Raw genomic sequence first — 19,669 nt, 5'->3', positions numbered from 1 at the left:
TCCAGTTATCCAGGACCTCCCCCGATCGCCGTGAGTTTTCAAAGATAATGTCCAATGGCTCTGCAATCACATCTGCCAACTCCTTTAGTACCCTCGGATGCAGCGCTTCCAGCTCCATGGACTAGTGCTTGTCCAGCTTTTTAAAATAGTCCTGAACCACCACTTTCTTCACAGAGGGCTGGTCACCTCCTCCCCATGCTGTGCTGCCCAGTGCAGTAGTCTGGGAGCTGACCTTGTTCGTGAAGATAGAGGCAAAAAAAGCATTGAGTACATTAGCTTTTTCCACATCCTCTGTCACTAGGTTGCCTCCCCCATTCAGTAAGGCACCCACACTTTGCTGACCTCCTTCTTGTTGCTAACATACCTGTAGAAACCCTTCTTGTTACTCTTAACATCTCTTGCTAGCTGCAACTCCAGGTGTGATTTGGCCTTCCTGATTTCACTCCTGCATGCCTGAGCAATATTTTTATACTCCTCCCTGGTCGTTTGTCCAATCTTCCACTTCTTAAACACACAAAAGAAGCTTACAAGATCAGCAAGGATTTCACTGTTAAGCCAAGCTGGTCGCCTGCCATATTTACTATTCTTTCTACACATCAGGATGGTTTGTTCCTATAACCTCAATAAGGATTCTTTAAAATACAGCCAGCTCTCCTGGACTCCTTTCCCCCTCATGTTATTCTCCCAGGGGATCTGGCCCATCAGTTCCCTCAGGGAGTCAAAGTCTGCTTTTCTGAAGTCCAGGGTCCGTATTCTGCTGCTCTCCTTTCTTCCTTGTGTCAGGATCCTGAACTCGACCATCTCATAGTCACTGCCTCCCAGGTTCCATCCACTTTTGCTTCCCCTACCAATTCTTCCCGGTTTGTGAGCAGCAGGTCAAGAAGAGCTCTGCCCCTCGTTGGTTCCTCCAGCACTTGCACCAGGAAATTGTCCCTACACTTTCCAAAAACTTCCTGGATTGTCTGTGCACCGCTGTATTGCTCTCCCAGCAGATATCAGGATGATTGAAGTCGCCCATGAGAACCAGAGCATGCGATCTAGTAGCTTCTACTACTTGCCGGAAGAAAGCCTCGTCCATCTCACCCCCCTGGTCCGGTGGTCTATAGCAGACTCCCACCACGACACCACCCTTGTTGCTCACACTTCTAAACTTAATCCAGAGACTCTCAGGTTTTTCTGCAGTTTCATACCGGAGCTCTGAGCAGTCATACTGCTCCCTTACATACAGTGCAACTCCCCCACCTTTTCTGCCCTGCCTGTCCTTCCTGAACAGTTTATATCCATCCATGACAGTACTCCAGTCATGTGAGTTATCCCACCAAGTCTCTGTTATTCCAATCACATTATAATTCCTTGACTTTGCCAGGATTTCCAGTTCTCCCTGCTTGTTTCCCAGGCTTCTCGCATTTGTGTATAGGCATTAAGATCATAGAATCATAGAATATCAGGGTTGGAAGGGACCTCAGGAGGTCATCTAGTCCAACCCCCTGCTCAAAGCAGGGCCAATCCCCAATTAAATCATCCCAGCCAGGCTTTGTCAAGCCTGACCTTAAAAACTTCTAAGGAAGGAGATTCTACCACCTCCCTAGGTAACGCATTCGAGTGCTTCACCACCCTCCTAGTGAAAAAGTTTTTCCTAATATCCAACCTAAACCTCCCCCACTGCAACTTGAGACCATTACTCCTTGTCCTGTCCTCTTCTACCACTGAGAATAGTCTAGAACCATCCTCTCTGGAACCACCTCTCAGGTAGTTGAAAGCAGCTATCAAATCCTCCCTCATTCTTCTCTTCTGCAGACTAAACAATCCCAGTTCCCTCAGCCTCTCCTCATAAGTCATGTGTTCCAGACCCCTAATCATTTTTGTTGCCCTTCGCTGGACTCTCTCCAATTTATCCACACCCTTCTTGTAGTGTGGGGCCCAAAACTGGACACAGTACTCCCAGATGAGGCCTCACCAATGTCGAATAGAGGGGGATGATCACATCCCTCGATCTGCTCACTATGCCCCTACTTATACATCCCAAAATGCCATTGGCCTTCTTGGCAACAAGGGCACACTGCTGACTCATATCCAGCTTCTCGTCTACTGTCACCCCTAGGTCCTTTTCCGCAGAATTGCTGCCTAGCCATTCAGTCCCTAGTCTGTGCATTGGATTCTTCCGTCCTAAGTGCAGGACCCTACACTTATCCTTATTGAACTTCATCAGATTTCTTTTGGCCCAATCCTCCAATTTGTCTAGGTCCCTCTGTATCCTATCCCTGCCCTTCAGCGTATCTACCACTCCTCCCAGTTTAGTATCATCCGCAAATTTGCTGCGAGTGCAATCCACACCATCCTCCAGATCATTTATGAAGATATTGAACAAAACCAGCCCCAGGACCGACCCCTGGGACACTCCACTTGACACCGGCTGCCAACTAGACATGGAGCCATTGATCACTATCCGTTGAGCCCGACAATCTAGCCAACTTTCTACTCACCTTATAGTGCCCAGCCCATACTTCTTTAACTTGCTGACAAGAATACTGTGGGAGACCGTGTCAAAAGCTTTGCTAAAGTCAAGATACAATACATCCACTGCTTTCCCTTTATCCACAGAACCAGTAATCTCATCATAGAAGGCGATTAGATTAGTCAGGCATGACTTTCCCTTGGTGAATCCATGCTGACTGTTCCTGATCACTTTCCTCTCATGTAAGTGCTTCAGGATTGATTCTTTGAGGACCTGCTCCATGATTTTTCCAGGGACTGAAGTGAGGCTCACTGGCCTGTAGTTCCCAGGATCCTCCTTCTTCCCTTTTTTAAAGATTGGCACTACATTAGCCTTTTTCCAGTCATCTGGGACTTCCCCCGTTCGCCACGAGTTTTCAAAGATAATGGCCAATGGCTCTGCAATCACAGCCGCCAATTCCTTTTAGCACTCTCGGATGCAACTCGTCCGGCCCCATGCACTTGTGCACGTCCAGCTTTTCTAAATAGTCCCTAACCACCTCTTTCTCCATAGAGGGCTGGCCATCTATTCCCCATGTTGTGATGCCCAGCGCAGCAGTCTGGGAGCTGACCTTGTTAGTGAAGACAGAGGCAAAAAAAGCATTGAGTACATTAGCTTTTTCCACATCCTCTGTCACTAGGTTGCCTCCTTCATTCATTAAGGGGCCCACACTTTCCTTGGCTTTCTTCTTGTTGCCAGCAAGATAACTTGCTGTTTGTCCTGCTTTCTTCATATGAGGCACGAGCCCTCCCTTCTTGCACTCTCCTGCTCGTGCTTCCTCCTGGTATCCCACTTACCTCAGGGCTTTGGTCTCTTTCCCCCGGTGAACCTAGTTTAAAGCCCTCCTCACCAGGTTAGCCAGCCTGCTTCCAAAGATGCTCTTCCCTCTCTTCATTAGGTGGAGCCCATCTCTGCCTAGCACTCCTCCTTCTTGGAACACCATCCCCTGGTCAAAGAACCCAAAGCCTTCTCTCCGACACCACCTGCGTAGCCATTCGTTGACTTCCACGATTCGACGGTCTCTACCCTGGTCTTTTCCTTCCACGGGGAGGATGGACGAGAACACCACTTGCGCCTCAAACTCCTTTATCCTTCTTCCCAGAGCCACGTAGTCTGCAGTGATCCGCTCAAGGTCATTCTTGGCAGTATCATTGGTGCCCACGTGGAGAAGCAGGAAGGGGCAGCGATCTGAGGACTTTAAGAGTCTCGGCAGGCTCTCAGTCGCATTGTGAATCCTACTTCCTGGAAAGCAGCAGACTTCTCGGTTTTCCCGGTTGGGACGGCAGATAGATGACTCAGTCCCCCTGAGGAGAGATTCCCCGACCACCACCACCCGCCTCCTTCTTTTGGGAGTGGTGGTCATGGAACCCCCATCCCTAGGACAGGGCATCTCATGCCTTCTAATCGGTGAAGTCTCCTTCTGCTCCCTTCCCACAAATGTATCATCTAGTCCACTCTCCGCATTAGTACCTGTGGCGAGAACATGAAAACGGTTTCTCACCTGTATCTGCATTGCTGATACATGGATCCTCCCCTTTCTTCTTCTGGAAGTCATGCTGCCAAATTTCTTCACCATTCTTCGGTCCCCAATGCACAGCCTGCTCTGATTTAACAACTGTTAAAGTGAAACTTAGCACCGAGACCTGCCTTACCTCAGGTGAGCACAGACCTCCATTAAGCCAGTCCTACATTCATCATTTGGACCAGTGCAGGCTTAGGGTGGCCACTCTCACCTTTCTGGAACACCAGACATTTTTGCAAAGCATGACGCCACACATACTGCATGCAAGATCACACCACCCAGAGGTACCAATTGGAGGAGCACACCACTTCACTCCCGCCAGCACGACCTTGTATGCAAGGTCACACTGGTGGGGGCAGAGCACACATTCACTAGGGTGTCCCTGGTTCGATTTGGTCTCAGCATCGGATAGGGGACAAGCCCCACAGAAGAACACCGTTCAGCTGATAACCAGATGAATGGCCTCTCCACGCAGACATGAGGATTTACAAAGACAAAGGAACCCTAAAATGTTTCTGACTATGGACCCCCTGGGGTAAGACAACAGTGCGTAACTGTGCAAGAGAAGAGAGCACAAGATTTTATCCATTACGAAGGAGATTCTGCCAGCAGGGGTGTCTCATGAAAGGTAGATCCCAGCTTTCTGGACTGGGCAAGCACTGTCAGAACCAAGACTTGGGTGACAGATACCTTAGGCCGGAAAATAACTTGATAAGTATAGGTGCTTTATGGTTTTCCTTTACCTGTAACCTTGTTTCCAAACTCTTATATCTGAATCAGTTAAATAAACTTCACTTTGGTTTTACTATAGACCTGTATGAGTGCCTATATGCTAAGGAGAGCGTGGAATGGAGGTGAAATCAGTGAACTGGCGTGCCTCCACGAAGACAGCCGATCAGCGTACATTGCAGGCATCCAGAAGGGACTAGGCACTCGAGTAACAAGGTACAGTATGCTAACTGCTAGCCTGCAGAGGGAAAAGGTGGGGCTCACAGAGCCCAGAGCAGAGAGCCCTGTGTTGCAAGCAGCTAATGGCTGGGGAGAGTTCCTCTCATGGGCACAGACAGGGCTCCCTCCTGCTGTAGTAGGGATTTACCCCAGACACCCCAGGTAATCCTGAAAGGTGCCAGAGAGAAAGAAAGCAGGTGAATGCATCGTGATACATGGCATGAGAGAAGCTAAAAACCAGCTGTGTTCCCCAGGCAAAGCAGACAGTCGGTTCTTCAGTTATGATTTCCTCGTTAGCCTCTTTCATCACATACAGGAATTACTGGCATTTGTTTTGTAATAACATCTGGCATTGAAAAGCTCACCACAGTTTCTCTGCTATAATGTTACCTTGTATTTAAGGCTAGCTGTGTAGGAGGGTGTGAATGCAGAGTGATCTTTCCTGAGCCAGGTAACAAGCAAGGTAACTGACATCCTGGTTACTGATCCTGGGTAAGGAGCGGGGCTTGGGTGCTGATTAACTCTTTGGACAGGTCTTCACATACAGTGCTGTGTCCTGTCCGCGTAGTTAATACGCCTCCCCGAGACAGCTCGAGTGACAGAACTCTCCTGTCAACATAGTGCTCTCTCCACGGGGGGTTATGCCTTCACTAGAACCATGTTGCTCAGGGTGTGGATTTTTCACACCCTGAGCAATGCAGTTATACTGATATAGGTCTGTAGGGCTACTAGCGAAGGCCAGGTCTACAACACTGGGCTCTAGTGACACTTCCCTCCTGCGGGTTACATAACCCACCCCAGCAGAGCGTGGGCATCCACTTCTAGCGGCTTTATCTCAAGCGCCAGAGGTGTATGTTTTGGTATTGAAGGTCCCAGGGTCAAACCCTGACAACCGAAACAAAAGGGTTGTTACAGCAACTTGGCCACACTGCACCTATGTGGCATTTGCCATTCCAGCTCCTTTTAAAGACCTAGCTCAGTGATACTGGGCAGGCTTTATCTACACTGAGACAATCCCCACTAGTAGAATTACTATGTAGCGATGTAGTTATGCCAGTCCTGTGACAGGTATGTGTCATACAGTCACTTCAGTACTTCACACCAGCAGGTCACCTGTGTAAACTGCAAGACATGAGCTCCCCTGATCCATAAACCTGGAAATCCTGGGCTCCCCATCATCTCAGGCATTGGCACCCTGACAGCAGGATTGTCTGGCAATGTAGACTCCCTCCTCAGGCCCTGCGCTACCAGCACTCCCAGCTACCTTTGAGACACCACTGACTTCCTGAGGAAACTACAATCCATCGGTGATCTTCCTGATAACACCATCCTGGCCACTATGGATGTAGAAGCCCTCTACACCAACATTCCACACAAAGATGGACTACAAGCCGTCAAGAACACTATTCCCGACAATGTCACGGCTAACCTGGTGGCTGAACTTTGTGACTTTGTCCTCACTCACAACTATTTCACACTTGGGACAATGTATACTGCTGTGGGTACCCGCATGGCGCCACAGTATGCCAACATTTTTATGGCTGACTTAGAACAACGCTTCCTCAGCTCTCGTCCCCTAAAGCCCCTACTCTACTTGCGCTATATTGATGACATCATCATCTGGACCCATGGAAAAGAAGCCCTTGAGGAATTCCACCATGATTTCAACAATTTCCTTCCCACCATCAACCTCAGCCTGGTCCAGTCCACACAAGAGATCCACTTCCTGGAAACTACAGTGCTAATAAACAATGGTCACATAAACACCACCCTATACCGGAAACCTACTGAGCGCTATTCCTACCTACATGCCTCCAGCTTTCACCCTGACCACGCCACACGATCCATCGTCTACAGCCAAGCTCTTCGATACAACCGCATTTGCTCCAACCCCTCAGACAGAGGCAAACACCTACAAGATCTCTATCAAGCATTCTTACAATTACAATACCCACCTGCAGAAGTGAAGAAACAGATTGATAGAGCCAGAAGAGTTCCCAGAAGTCACCTACTACAGGACAGGCCTAACAAAGAAAACAACAGAACGCCACTAGCCGTCACCTTCAGCCCCCAACTAAAACCCCTCCAATGCATTATTAAGGATCTACAACCTATCCTGAAGGATGACCTAACACTCTCACAAATCTTGGGAGACAGGCCAGTCCTTGCCTACAGACAGCCCCGCAACCTGAAGCAAATACTCACCAGCAACCACATAGCACACAACAGAACCACTAACCCAGGAACTTATCCTTGCAACGAAGCCTGTTGCCAACTGTGCCCACATATCTATTCAGGGGACACCATCATAGGGCCTAATCACATCAGCCACGCTATCAGAGGCTCGTTCACCTGCACATCCACCAATGTGATATGCCATCATGTGCCAGCAATGCCCCTCTGCCATGTACATTGGTCAAACTGGACAGTCTCTACATAAAAGAATCAATGGACACAAATCAGATGTCAAGAATTATAACATTCATAAACCAGTCGGAGAACACTTCAATCTCTCTGGTCAGGCGATTACAGACATGAAAGTTGCGATATTACAACCGAAAAACTTCAAAACCAGACTCCAGCGAGAGACTGTTGAATTGGAATTAATTTGCAAATTGGATACAATTAACTTAGGTTACCTTGCATAATGACTTAGCCACTCCCAGTCTCTATTCAAGCCTATTTCCCCTTGTTTTTTCCTCCCCTCCTCCCCCCCCCAGACGTTCTTGTTAAACCCTGGATTTGTGCTGGAAATGGCCCACCTTGATTATCATACACATTTGTAAGGAGAGTGATCACTTTAGATAAGCTATTACCAGCAGGAGAGTAGGGTGTGGGGGGAAAGAAAACCTTTTGTAGTGGTAAACACCCATTTTTTCCATGGTTTGTGTGTATATAAAGATCTTATGTACTTTCCACAGTATGCATCCAATGAAGTGAGCTGTAGCATCCGATGAAGTGAGCTGTAGCTCACGAAAGCTTATGCTCTAATTTTTGTCTCTAAGGTGCCACAAGTCCTCCTTTTCTCTTTGCGAATACAGACTAACACGGCTGCTACTCTGAAATCTGACCCCTGAGGGCTGCCACTGCTGTGATGACATCAGCATAGTTCTCCAATGGTGTGAATGTCTTTGCTGTAGACAGGGCCTAGGTTAAATAGATCACAAAATTCACAGAATCGTCAACAGGGCCAAGTGCTGTGGGAGCTTTAACTGAACATTTCTTGGCTGATTTTAAGCTTTGCAGCCTCCACACTACTAGTGCAGCGTTTGACCTTTACCAGGCATTCTGCTTCTTGCCAACTCTCTTCACCGTGTCCGCATGTGCTGGCTTTACATCACCTCACCAAGGCGCTTTGCTCTGTTGAAGTTACAGCTCAGGAGGAAGAGGGAGCAATTCAGCAGGGTCCAGCATGCTGCTCTCAGATCTATTGTTCTACGTTTCCTGCCCTCCCCAGGGTTATTGTGTCCTATGTATAAACATGTATCAATGAACAATGCATTAAAACCAGCTTTTAACTTCTAACTGGTTGTTACAGTACAACTCACAATAGAGATCTGGCTGTGAAGCTCTTTGTGTTCACAGCCCAAAATGATTTCACTGAATTACTTCCCACCCCCTGCCCTGAAGGGACAGATTCCAAATTGGCCTGAGCGACACAGGGCAGCTCTAAGGTGCCACAAGTCCTCCTTTTCTTTTTGCGAATACAGACTAACACGGCTGTTACTCTGAAACAGGGCAGCTTGTAATGGATTAGAAGCTAAGTGACCACCCGACCCTCAGCTACTATAGAAGGACCAGTGCCACTGATAGATCCACCAGACCCAATCTAGTGCCATGCTGCAGCTGAAAGAAGCAGGGAACTTGAGTTCAGCTTCCAGGCCAGTGACCCTCCTGGGCCAGATCCAACAAGGTAAGACATTCATTTTAGTCTCTGCCAGCCTGTGCTGTCCTGCAACAGGAAGATGCAGGAGTAGGAAGTCAGAAACAGACCCAGATTGGGAAGCACAAATCAGAGGCCTCGTTCTCCAAGCATACATGCACACCAGGTGCAGGAAAGGGCTAGGTTAGCTTTAGGCTGCATCATGCATGTACCTGGCGAGAGTTGTGCAGATATATAGCACACACAATTCCAGTAATACGGTCCCTTCCCAACTCCTCTGACAAGCACTGAGTGAGAGGTAGAAATCCATATATAGGAATGAATTCCCTTCTGCCGCCACCATTTTTTGGAGTGGGAGACAAGGGAACCCTACAAAAGTACACGAAAGGGATTTGGATTTGTGCTTGCTCGTATAATATGCTAACCGAGAAGGAACGGAAGCTTCTCTTTCTGGAGCTAGTTTCACCAGCACAGAACCCATGTGTCGCAGACAGAGGGCCAGTGAAGGGCTCGGCACTGCAGAACAACCCCATCAGGTCAGAGCAGTGGTTTTTAAACTTTTTTTTTGGCGACCCAGCTGAAGAAAATTGTTGATGCCTACTACCCAACAGAGCTGGAGAGGAGGGGTTTGGGGTGTGGGAGGGGCTCAGAGCTGGGGCAGAGGGTTGTGGTGCAGGGGGTCATAGGCGCTGACTCTGTGGGTGCTCTGGGGCTGGAGCACCCATGGGGAAAAATTAGTGTGTGCTCTGCACCCACCGGCAGCCAAGCTTCCCTCACCCCCTGCCCCACCTCCTCCTCCCACTCCCCTGAGTGTGCTGCGTCCCTGCTCCTCCACCCACCTCCCAGTGCCTCCAGCCCCGTGGCCACCAAACAGCTGTTTGGTAGCACGCTCCAGGAGGGAGGGGGAGGAGGCAGGGCCGGGGCAGGGATTTGGGGAAGGAGTTGGAATAGGGGCAGGGACGGGGCGGAGTTGGGGTGGGGACTTTGGGGAAGGGGTGGGAAGAGGCAGGGCAGGGGCGGGGCTGCATGGAAGGGGTGGAGTGGGGGCCAAGCACCCATGGAAAGGAGGGGAAGTCGGTGCCTATGGCAGGGGTGAGGGCTGCAGGGTGAGGCCAGGGATGAGGGACTTGGGGTGCAGGAGGGGGCTCCAGGTTTGGGGAGGCTCAGGGCTGGGACAGGGGCTTGGGGTGTGGGAGGGGGTCAGGGCAGGGGGTGCAGGCTCTGGGGTGGGGCAAGGATGAGGGGTTGGGGTGCGGGAGGGGGTCAGGGCAGGGGGTGCAGGCTCTGGGGTGGGGCAAGGATGAGGGGTTTGGGGTGCAGGTGGGGCTCCAGGTTTGGGGGGGGCTCAGGGCTGGGGCAGAGGATTGGGGCATGGGGTTACCTCAGGTGGCTCCAGGTCATCAGGGGTGCTAAGTCAGGCTTTCTGCCTGTCCTGCCACAACAGACCACGCTACGCCCCGGAAGTGGCCAGCAGCAGGTCCGGTTCCCAGGGGCTCTTGCCCGCAGGCACCACCCCCCGAGCTCCCAATGGCCAGGAACTGCCAATGGGAGTGCAGAGCCGGTGCTTGAGGCGGGGTAGCGTGCAGAGCTGGACCTGTTGCTGGCTGCTCCGCCCCGGCCTAGGAGCTGGACCTGTTGCTGGCTGCTTCCAGGGTGCAGCGCGGTGTTAGAACAGGGAAGGACTAGCCTGCCTTAGCTGGGCAGAACCGCTGACAGGACTCTTAACAGCCCTGTTGGTTGCGCTGACCAGAGGCGCCATGACCCAGTGCCTTACGTGCTGTGACCCAGTACTGGATCGCGACCTGCAGTTTGAAAACTACTGGGTTAGAGTAGGGACAGCCCTGTACTGAATGGCGAATTGATTGCAGTGCGGGAGGTCTAGGCTGGATATTAGGAAAAACTATTTCCCTAGGACGGTGGTGAAGCACTGGGATGGGTTACTTAGGGAAGTGGTGGAATCTCCATCCTTAGAGGTTTTTAAGGTCAGGCTTGACAAAGCCCTGGCTGGGAGGATTTAATTCAAGGTTATCTCAAGTGCTTATATACGAATGCACAAAGCCTTGGAAACAAGCAGGGAGAACTGGAGGTCCTGGTGACGTCAAGGAATTATGACGTGATTGGAATAACAGAGACTTGGTGGGATAACTCACATGACTGGAGTACTGTCATGGATAGTTATAAACTGTTCAGGAAGGACAGGCAGGGCAGAAAAGGTGGGGGAGTAGCACTGCATGTAAGGGAGCAGTATGACTGCTCAGAGCTCTGGTACGAAACTGTAGAAAAACCTGAGTGTCTCTGGATTAAGTTTAGAAGTGTGAGCAACAGGAGTGATGTAGTGGTGGGAGTCTGCTATAGACCACCAGACCAGGGGGATGAGGTTGATGAGGCTTTCTTCCGGCAGCTCACGGAAGCTACTAGATCGCATGCCCTGGTTCTCATGGGTGACTTTAATTTTCCTGATATCTGCTGGGAGAGCAATACAGCGGTGCATAGACAATCCAAGAAGTTTTTGGAAAGTGTAGGGAACAATTTCCTGGCGCAAGTGCTAGAGGAGCCAACTGGGGGGGCGCTTTTCTTGACCTGCTGCTCACAAACTGGGTAGAATTAGTGGGGGAAGCAAAAGTGGATGGGAATCTGGGAGGCAGTGACCATGAGTTGGTTGAGTTCAGGATCCTGACGCAGGGAAGAAAGGTAAGCAGCAGGATACGGACCCTGGACTTCAGGAAAGCAGACTTCAACTCCCTCAGGGAACGGATGGCCAGGATCCCCTGGGGGACTAACATGAAGGGGAAAGGAGTCCAGGAGAGCTGGCTGTATTTCAAGGAATCCCTGTTGAGGTTACAGGGACAAACCATCCAGATGAGTCAAAAGAATAGTAAATATGGCAGGCGACCAGCTTGGCTTAATGGTGAAATCCTAGCGGATCTTAAACATAAAGAAGCTTACAAGAAGTGGAAGGTTGGACATATGACCAGGGAAGAGTATAAAAATATTGCTCGGGCATGTAGGAATGAAATCAGGAGGGCCAAATCGCTCCTGGAGCTGCAGCTAGCGAGAGATGTTAAGAGTAACAAGAAGGGTTTCTTCAGGTATGTTGGCAACAAGAAGAAAGCCAAGGAAAGTGTGGGCCCCTTACTGAATGAGGGAGGCAACCTAGTGACAGAGGATGTGGAAAAAGCTAATGTACTCAATGCTTTTTTTGCCTCTGTTTTCACTAACAAGGTCAGCTCCCAGACTGCTGCGCTGGGCATCACAAAATGCGGAAGAGATGGCCAGCCCTCTGTGGAGAAAGAGGTGGTTAGGGACTATTTAGAAAAGCTGGACGTGCACAAGTCCATGGGGCCGGACGAGTTGCATCCGAGAGTGCTGAAGGAATTGGCGGCTGTGATTGCAGAGCCATTGGCCATTATCTTTGAAAACTCGTGGCGAACCGGGGAAGTCCCGGATGACTGGAAAAAGGCTAATGTAGTGCCAATCTTTAAAAAAGGGAAGAAGGAGGATCCTGGGAACTGCCTCACCTCAGTCCCTGGAAAAATCATGGAGCAGGTCCTCAAAGAATCAATCCTGAAGCACTTGCATGAGAGGAAGGTGATCAGGAACAGCCAGCATGGATTCACCAAGGGAAGGTCATGCCTGACTAATCTAATCGCCTTTTATGATGAGATTACTGGTTCTGTGGATGAAGGGAAAGCAGTGGATGTATTGTTTCTTGACTTTAGCAAAGCTTTTGACACGGTCTCCCACAGTATTCTTGTCAGCAAGTTAAGGAAGTATGGGCTGGATGAATGCACTATAAGGTGGGTAGAAAGCTGGCTAGATTGTCAGGCTCAACGGGTAGTAATCAATGGCTCCATGTCTAGTTGGCAGCCGGTATCAAGTGGAGTGCCCCAGGGGTCGGTCCTGGGGCCGGTTTTGTTCAACATCTTCATAAATGATCTGGAGGATGGTGTGGATTGCACTCGCAGCAAATTTGCAGATGATACTAAACTGGGAGGAGTGGTAGATACGCTGGAGGGGAGGGATAGGATACAGAGGGACCTAGACAAATTGGAGGATTGGGCCAAAAGAAATCTGATGAGGTTCAATAAGGATAAGTGCAGGGTCCTGCACTTAGGACGGAAGAATCCAATGCACCGCTACAGACTAGGGGCCGAATGGCTAGGCAGCAGTTCTGCGGAAAAGGACCTAGGGGTGACAGTGGATGAGAAGCTGGATATGAGTCAGCATTGTGCCCTTGTTGCCAAGAAGGCCAATGGCATTTTGGGATGTATAAGTAGGGGCATAGCGAGCAGATCGAGGGACGTGATCGTTCCCCTCTGTTCGACATTGGTGAGGCCTCATCTGGAGTACTGTGTCCAGTTTTAGGCCCCACACTACAAGAAGGATGTGGATAAATTGGAGAGAGTCCAGCGAAGGGCAACAAAAATGATTAGGGGTCTAGAACACATGACTTATTTGGAGAGGCTGAGGGAGCTGGGATTGTTTAGTCTGCAGAAGAAAAGAATGAGGGGGGATTTGATAGCTGCTTTCAACTACCTGAAAGGGGGTTCCAAAGAGGATGGCTCTAGACTGTTCTCAATGGTAGCAGATGACAGAACGAGGAGTAATGGTCTCAAGTTGCCGGGGGGGGAGGTTTAGATTGTATCTTAGGAAAAACTTTTTCACTATGAGGGTGGTGAAACACTGGAATGCGTTACCTAGGGAGGTGGTAGAATCTCCTTCCTTAGAGGTTTTTAAGGTCAGGCTTGACAAAGCCCTGGCTGGGATGATTTAACTGGGAATTGGTCCTGCTTCGAGCAGGACTAGATGACCTCCTGAGGTCTCTTCCAACCCTGATCTTCTAGGAGTCTATGATTAAACCAAATGAGAGACTCCATGGATACAGCTTCAAACTGCACCTTGTTCATTTATTTTATGCAGCCTGTCTGGCATCAAAGGTACAGAACCACCACCATTTACTTTCAGATAGAACGGTTAGTACAAGGAAGAAGGTATTACCCCTAAATCTGTCGTCTCTCTGCTTCATTGAAGACTCCCTGAACTCACCTCCTGCCTGCTAAATTCCCTCTAAGCCAGGGGTCGGCAACCTACGGCACGCGAGCCAATTTTTAATGGCACGCTACTGTCTGCTGGACCCGGGCAGACAGCAGCGTGCCACTAAAAATCCTGCCCGGCCCACTCTTTTCCACCCACCCACTCTCCTTGCAGGGCAGGCAAGCTTCCCCCTCCCCCCGCCTCTTCCCCCAGCGTGCTGGGTTCCTGCCCCTCCTTCTCCCCCTCCCTGTGGCCGATCAGCTTTGCTACCAGCGGGAGAGGTAAAAGCGGAGCTGTAGCGCGCTCTCTGCTCCTGGGACCTTGGGGAAGGGGGTGGAATCAGGGCATATCCCCTCCAGCCCCCGCCATGAGCCACTCAGGGCATGGGGGCTGGGAGCACCCCCACAACCCCAGCCCACACCCCCAGCCCTCTGCCCTGACCCCTGAACCCCCCAGCCCCCTGCCCTCACCCCTGCACCCTCCTCACACATACCCAGCCCCCCCACACCCCATGCCCTGACTCTAGCACCCCCCACAGTCTCACCCCCACTGTGAGCACCAAATGGGAGCTCCTGCACCCCCCCCCATTCCTACCTGCACCCCTCGCACCAAATGGGAGCTGCCCAGGTAAGTGCTCCACACCCAAACCTCCTGCCCCAACCCTGACCCCCTCCCTCATTCTAGCTCCTGGCCAGACCCTGCACCCCAACCTGCTCCTTCACCCCCAGCCCTGTGCACTCCCACCCCCATCTCAGTGCAGAGAGAGGAAGAGAACGGGCTAGAACCAGGGAGAAGGTAGGTACACGCTCTGTGTGGACAGGGCCAGGACTCCAGACCGTCAGCGGGCTGAGTGGCTCGTCCCGGCCGCCGGCCCCGCTGAGCCCCACCCCAGAGCCCGCACCCCCAACCAGAGCCCTCACCCCCCCACACCCCAATCTTCTGCCCCAGCCGAGCCCCCGTCCCACGCTCCGATCCCCTTGGCCCCACTCCCACCACATGAAATTTTGTTATGTGCACCAATATAGAGGTGATGTGTCACACGACACCTCCATATTGGTGCACATAACAAAATTCATTCTGCACATGGGCAGGAAAAATTAGAGGGAACACTGCTTCCCTGGCTTAATGCTACAGTTTTAAAGAAACAATACATACTCTTCCAGCCTTATCTATATTGTTTCATTATGCTGTAGGAATTTGGAATAGTAAGTAAGTCTTAGCAAAAGTCTACAAGCAGCAACAACTCAAGCAACCAGAGATTATTTTCACTCGAGTTCTGCTGTATGCCAGGGTGATGGATTCTTCCTAAAAGTGGAGGAGCAATGAAGCCCTCCCCACCCCCGTGAGGCCCTGCCCCCCCAGCCAAGCGGAAGCTGGAGCTGGGCCAGGAAGGACAGGCCCCTCCACCTGCCTGGGGTGGGAGGGTCTGGGAGCAGACCCTGGCAGTGTCCCTGTCCCCAGGGGTCCCCCGCCCAGGGCAGGGGGAGGTTCTGTGTCTCCCCACAGCTGCCTACATGGCTCTTACCCCAACCCGGCTCCAACTTCCGGTGTGGGCAGGGCCTCAGGGGCCAAAACACCACAGGCAGGCCATGGTAAGAGCCACCAGGGAGCCATGAACCCTCTACCTGCCCTGCGTGGGGGGACCTAGGGAGCAGGGACATGAGCCAAGGGCTGCTCTCATGACCCCCACCGCAGGCAGGTGGAGGGTCCATGGCTCCCCACAGCTGCCTGGGCTGCTCTTACGCAGGCCAGGCACCAACTTCCAGCCTGGCTCTGGGGCAGGGCCTCGGGGGGAAGAGGAGGGGCAGGAGGCTGGGCCCATGACAAAAAGTGGACAGGACAGGCCTATCCCCCCCCACCCCCGTTCCGGCATCCCTGCTGTACACTGCACCCTCTGTAAAGCATTAAGTTGCTGCACCTTCTTGTCTACAGAAGTACGCTCGGCACGACCACCTCATAGCACGTCCCCGGCCCCTCTAGGCCAGCGGGCAAGGTCCCATGGTGAACGTGACATCAGCAGCACCCCGCAGGCTGGGAAGGTGCTGAGCAGGAGCCACATCTCCAGAAGTAGAACCCCACCCGATGTGGAAAAGCCCCACCCTCACATACCCAGGTGATGAGGGGCATTCACGCTCACTACACTAAAGCTGATTGATATTTGCATTTCCTCTTTAAATAGCAAAGCGCACCTAGCACGCAAAACGCTAACAAGCCGTCATCCAGTATTAACACGTACAGACAGCTACCGGGCCCCCAATGCACATCGACATGAGCATTCGTAACATGGACCGAGGCAAACACATTATACTGACAGACCCGTACACTAAGCCCACAGCCAGCGACAGAAATGGGGCTCTACAGAAAAATCTGCCCCGCGTCCTGCAGTTGCCCTCTTATGTAGGGTTTTCAAAGCAGCAAAGAGAAACAATGGGCCTGAACATCATTTGAATGGCAATGAAACAGGAAGCATGCGAATGCCAGAGCTGGGGGAAAGCATTGTGTCTCCATGAATTACAGCCTTAGCATGAGAGAGTGATTACACCATACCTTTAAAGCCTTCTTCATCCAGCATAAGGGTGTAGTCCTCGGGAGTCTCCGTCAAGCTGAAGAATTTGCACCTACCAACACATAATTGCATGTAATGCGCACACTGAAAGATTCTGCAGTCCTGGTTCACTTGCCACAGGCCAAGCAATTCCTCTCAGGTGAGGATAATTAAGGTACTTTTCCATGGACCTGTATGCCTTGCCCACCATTTCCCTGCTGCAAACTGGAAGGAGCCGTCTATACTACACAGCAGTAGCCCAACAGGATTAGAAACATCGTGTTTCACAACAGCGCTTAGACAGGATCTCAGTTTCCTTCCATCCCATCAGGTTTAGTACTGCAAGATTACTGGCTTTGATAAAGATGCATCCAGTCTTTGAGGAGGGAGATCCAGGCTATAGCATGTCTTTATAAACCCCTCCTCATTATTATCTACAGCAGGACTTGGAAGCATTAGCACTGTTCTAGCAAGAATCAGGGTCAGACATGGCTGTAACTAACGTGACTTGACTGATCTCTGGCAAACAGCAATGCCCACAGAGAGCACCACATCCAGGGGCAGCTGGGATGCTTCGGTGGACTTGGGGTGAGAGGGAATGGTTTTAAAGAGCACACCTGAATTCAGAAGCACACTTCTCAGTGAAGAGAAGACAAGCAGCAGCAGAGTTAAGTGTTCTCATGAAGGGAGCCAGGGCTCTCTGAGCCTGGGGCAATTTCATTCACAGATACGCAAAAGATGGACCTGGGTTTTGTAGGCATATCAGGACAGGGAAATTTCCCCAGCTGCTGAATCACAAGGAAGTTTGATGCAAGCCAGAGAAGCAACAAGCGTGGCAGCAAACAGCTGCCCACTGCCAACATTCACTTGTGTTAGGAGTGAGCAATAGACCCAACTTGGAGTGAGCACAAAGCGGACTTATCCATGATTGTGTGTGAAAGTCTTAGGTAAGTGTGTCTGGCACGCACAGCCTACCAGCTTCCAAAGAGGCTATGCATTTTTGCACAGGTTAAAGTTCTATTTACATCAGTACTCATTACGCGAAGTTCCAGAGCACCAGCCTGTGAACAAGAACGTGCAAAGAGCGATCGAGCACAAGAGTGTGCATAGTTGTAAAAGCACCTTGTATTAGGAGACCAAAAAAAGCTTCTCATACTCACACTTCTAACATGTGTGCCTACCCTGGGAATGTGGGAGAAAGAAAATGTCTGAAATTTCATAGTCTCCATCTTAAAGGAAGCCAGGACTCCCTTCACCCTGGCCCAGTTTCAGCTTATCATAGAAGCAGCCTACCAAAGCAAGGAACTCCGCACATCCAGGCTGCTGGGCACTGCATCCCACCTCACCCTGCAAGCAAGGCAGCCATCCTCCTGTAAACTGCCCCAACCCGACCCACTATCGATGCCTGCCCACCTCAATCCTGGCCCCCATCTAGCTAACGCTCATCCACCCGGGATCCCGCAATTAGCTCGCTCCCACCACAATCAGAAAGAGGGCACGGGGCACCCAGAGGGAGGATTGAGGGTCTCCATCTCGCCCCATGTCCTGACTCACTGGGGGCGCCCTGCTTGCCACCCCAAATTAACCAACCCCCCGACCCCTCTCCACGCCAGCATCTCCCCCTCCCCCTGAGCCCACCACGTGCCGCAGACCAAGGGCTCTCACAGCCCCGCCGCCCAGAGGCCTCTGCCCACGCCCAGGGACGCTGCCGCTTGGGAAGGGAGCGAGAGCCGAGCCCGGGGCACGGGCTCTCCATCAGCCGCCCCAGCCCGGCCGCCCGGCCGCCCCTCCGACCCCCGCGCGGGGCAGCGCAGCGCAGCGCAGCCCCCGGCCCGGTACCTGCTGCGGCGGGGCAGCAGTAGCAGCTTGAGGAGCGGGTGGGTGTAGAGCCAGAGGCCGCGGCGGGCGAGGCTCAGCACCCGCACGCGGTGCTCCAGGATCTGCAGGTCCATGGCGGAGCCGCTCCGGAGCGGGCGCGGGGGAGGCCGCCTCTCCGCGCGGCTATAAACGGGCCGCCCCGCCGGGAGGAGCCCGGGGCCCGGATCCTCCCCCGACCCGGGGCCGCGCCCAGCTGCGCGCCGCGCCGCCCGCGGGACCGGCCCGGCTCCGGCCCAGGGGGTCTGGGGCTGAGCCCGGGCGCTGGAAACTGGCGCCCAGCGCCGTAGCCAGCAGCCACTCCCAAACGAGCGCCACGCCTGTTCCCGACCCGGACCCGGACCCGGACTCGGGGAGCCCGGAACCCGCCGCTTCCTAATGCCCGCCCGACGCAGACCCGACCCGCAGGCTCCCAGAGCCACTGCCCCGAGCCCCGCGCTCCTTCCTCTCCTGCTCCCTGCAGCCCGGCCGCCTGAGCCGCCAGACAGGCGCAATAAAGTGTACTTTCAGCTTGCAGTTCCAACATGCCGGCTGCCGCAGTGGCTGAAGCTCAGCTCTGGGGGACTGGAGAGCAGCCTCCTTTTCCCCTTTAAATGTGCAGTATTATGCCTGCACCCTGGGCCGACTCCTGCTCTAATGGGCTCCACACAGATGACCAGATTTCAGAGGAGCAGCCCTGTTAGTCTGTATTCGCAAAAAGAAAAGGAGGACGTGGGGCACCTTAGAGACTAACCAATGTATTTCAGCATGAGCTTTCCTGAGGTGAAGTGAGCTGTAGCTCACCGAAGCTTATACTCAAATAAATTGGCTAGTCTCTAAGGTGCCACAAGTCCTCCTTTTCTTCTCACTTAAAAACTACTTGCTTACAAAATCAGAGATAAAATACAGACGTGTCACAGCCACACTATTACTGAAAAATTGCTTGCTTTCTCATTTAACCATATCATTATAAAATAAATCAATGGGAATATAAATACTCTACTTACATTCCAGTGTACAGTCTATAGAGCAGTATAAACAAGTCATTGTATGAAATTTTAGTTTGTACTGACTTCACTAATGCTTTTTATGTAGCCTGTTGTAAAACTAGGCAAATATCTAGATCACAGAAACATAGACTCTCAGGGTTGGAAGGGACCTCAGGAGGTCATCTAGTCCAACCCCCTGCTCAAAGCAGGACCAACACCCACTAAATCATCCCAGCCAGGGCTTTGTCAAGTTGGGCCTTAAAAACCTCCAAGGATGGAGATTCCACCACATCCCTAGGTAACCCATTCCAGTTCTTCACCACCATCCTAGTGAAAAAATTTTTCCTAATATCCAACCTAAACTTCCCCCACTGCAACTTGAGACCATTAGTCCTTGTTC

General features: G+C 51.8%; 1 protein-coding gene across 4 annotated transcripts in view; it reads right to left on the bottom strand.

Annotated features, from left to right (window-relative positions):
- CASTOR1 (cytosolic arginine sensor for mTORC1 subunit 1) overlaps positions 1-18,825 on the bottom strand; it is a 45,770-nt gene extending 26,945 nt beyond the window's left edge. Inside the window, exons 1-2 of one of the 4 annotated variants that reach the window (XM_084648684.1) lie at positions 18,806-18,825; positions 16,429-16,499 (exon numbers count right to left, since the gene is read on the bottom strand). In XM_084648684.1, coding sequence (XP_084504810.1) covers positions 16,429-16,453 — 25 coding nt within the window. In that variant the 5' untranslated portion in view covers positions 16,454-16,499; positions 18,806-18,825. Of the gene's footprint in view, positions 1-8,244; positions 8,434-16,428; positions 16,500-18,265; positions 18,518-18,805 lie in introns of those variants that run through there. The other 3 variants (XM_084648686.1, XM_084648683.1, XM_084648685.1) reach the window with 3 other exon arrangements.
- Between the last annotated feature and the right edge of the window lie 844 nt (positions 18,826-19,669).

This window comes from Lepidochelys olivacea (genome assembly GCF_965140295.1).
Source record: "Lepidochelys olivacea isolate rLepOli2 genome assembly, chromosome: 15".
Lineage (NCBI taxonomy): Eukaryota > Metazoa > Chordata > Testudines > Cheloniidae > Lepidochelys > Lepidochelys olivacea.
Note: the sequence above shows the minus strand (reverse complement) of the source record. Positions and strands in the feature narration are given on the sequence as shown.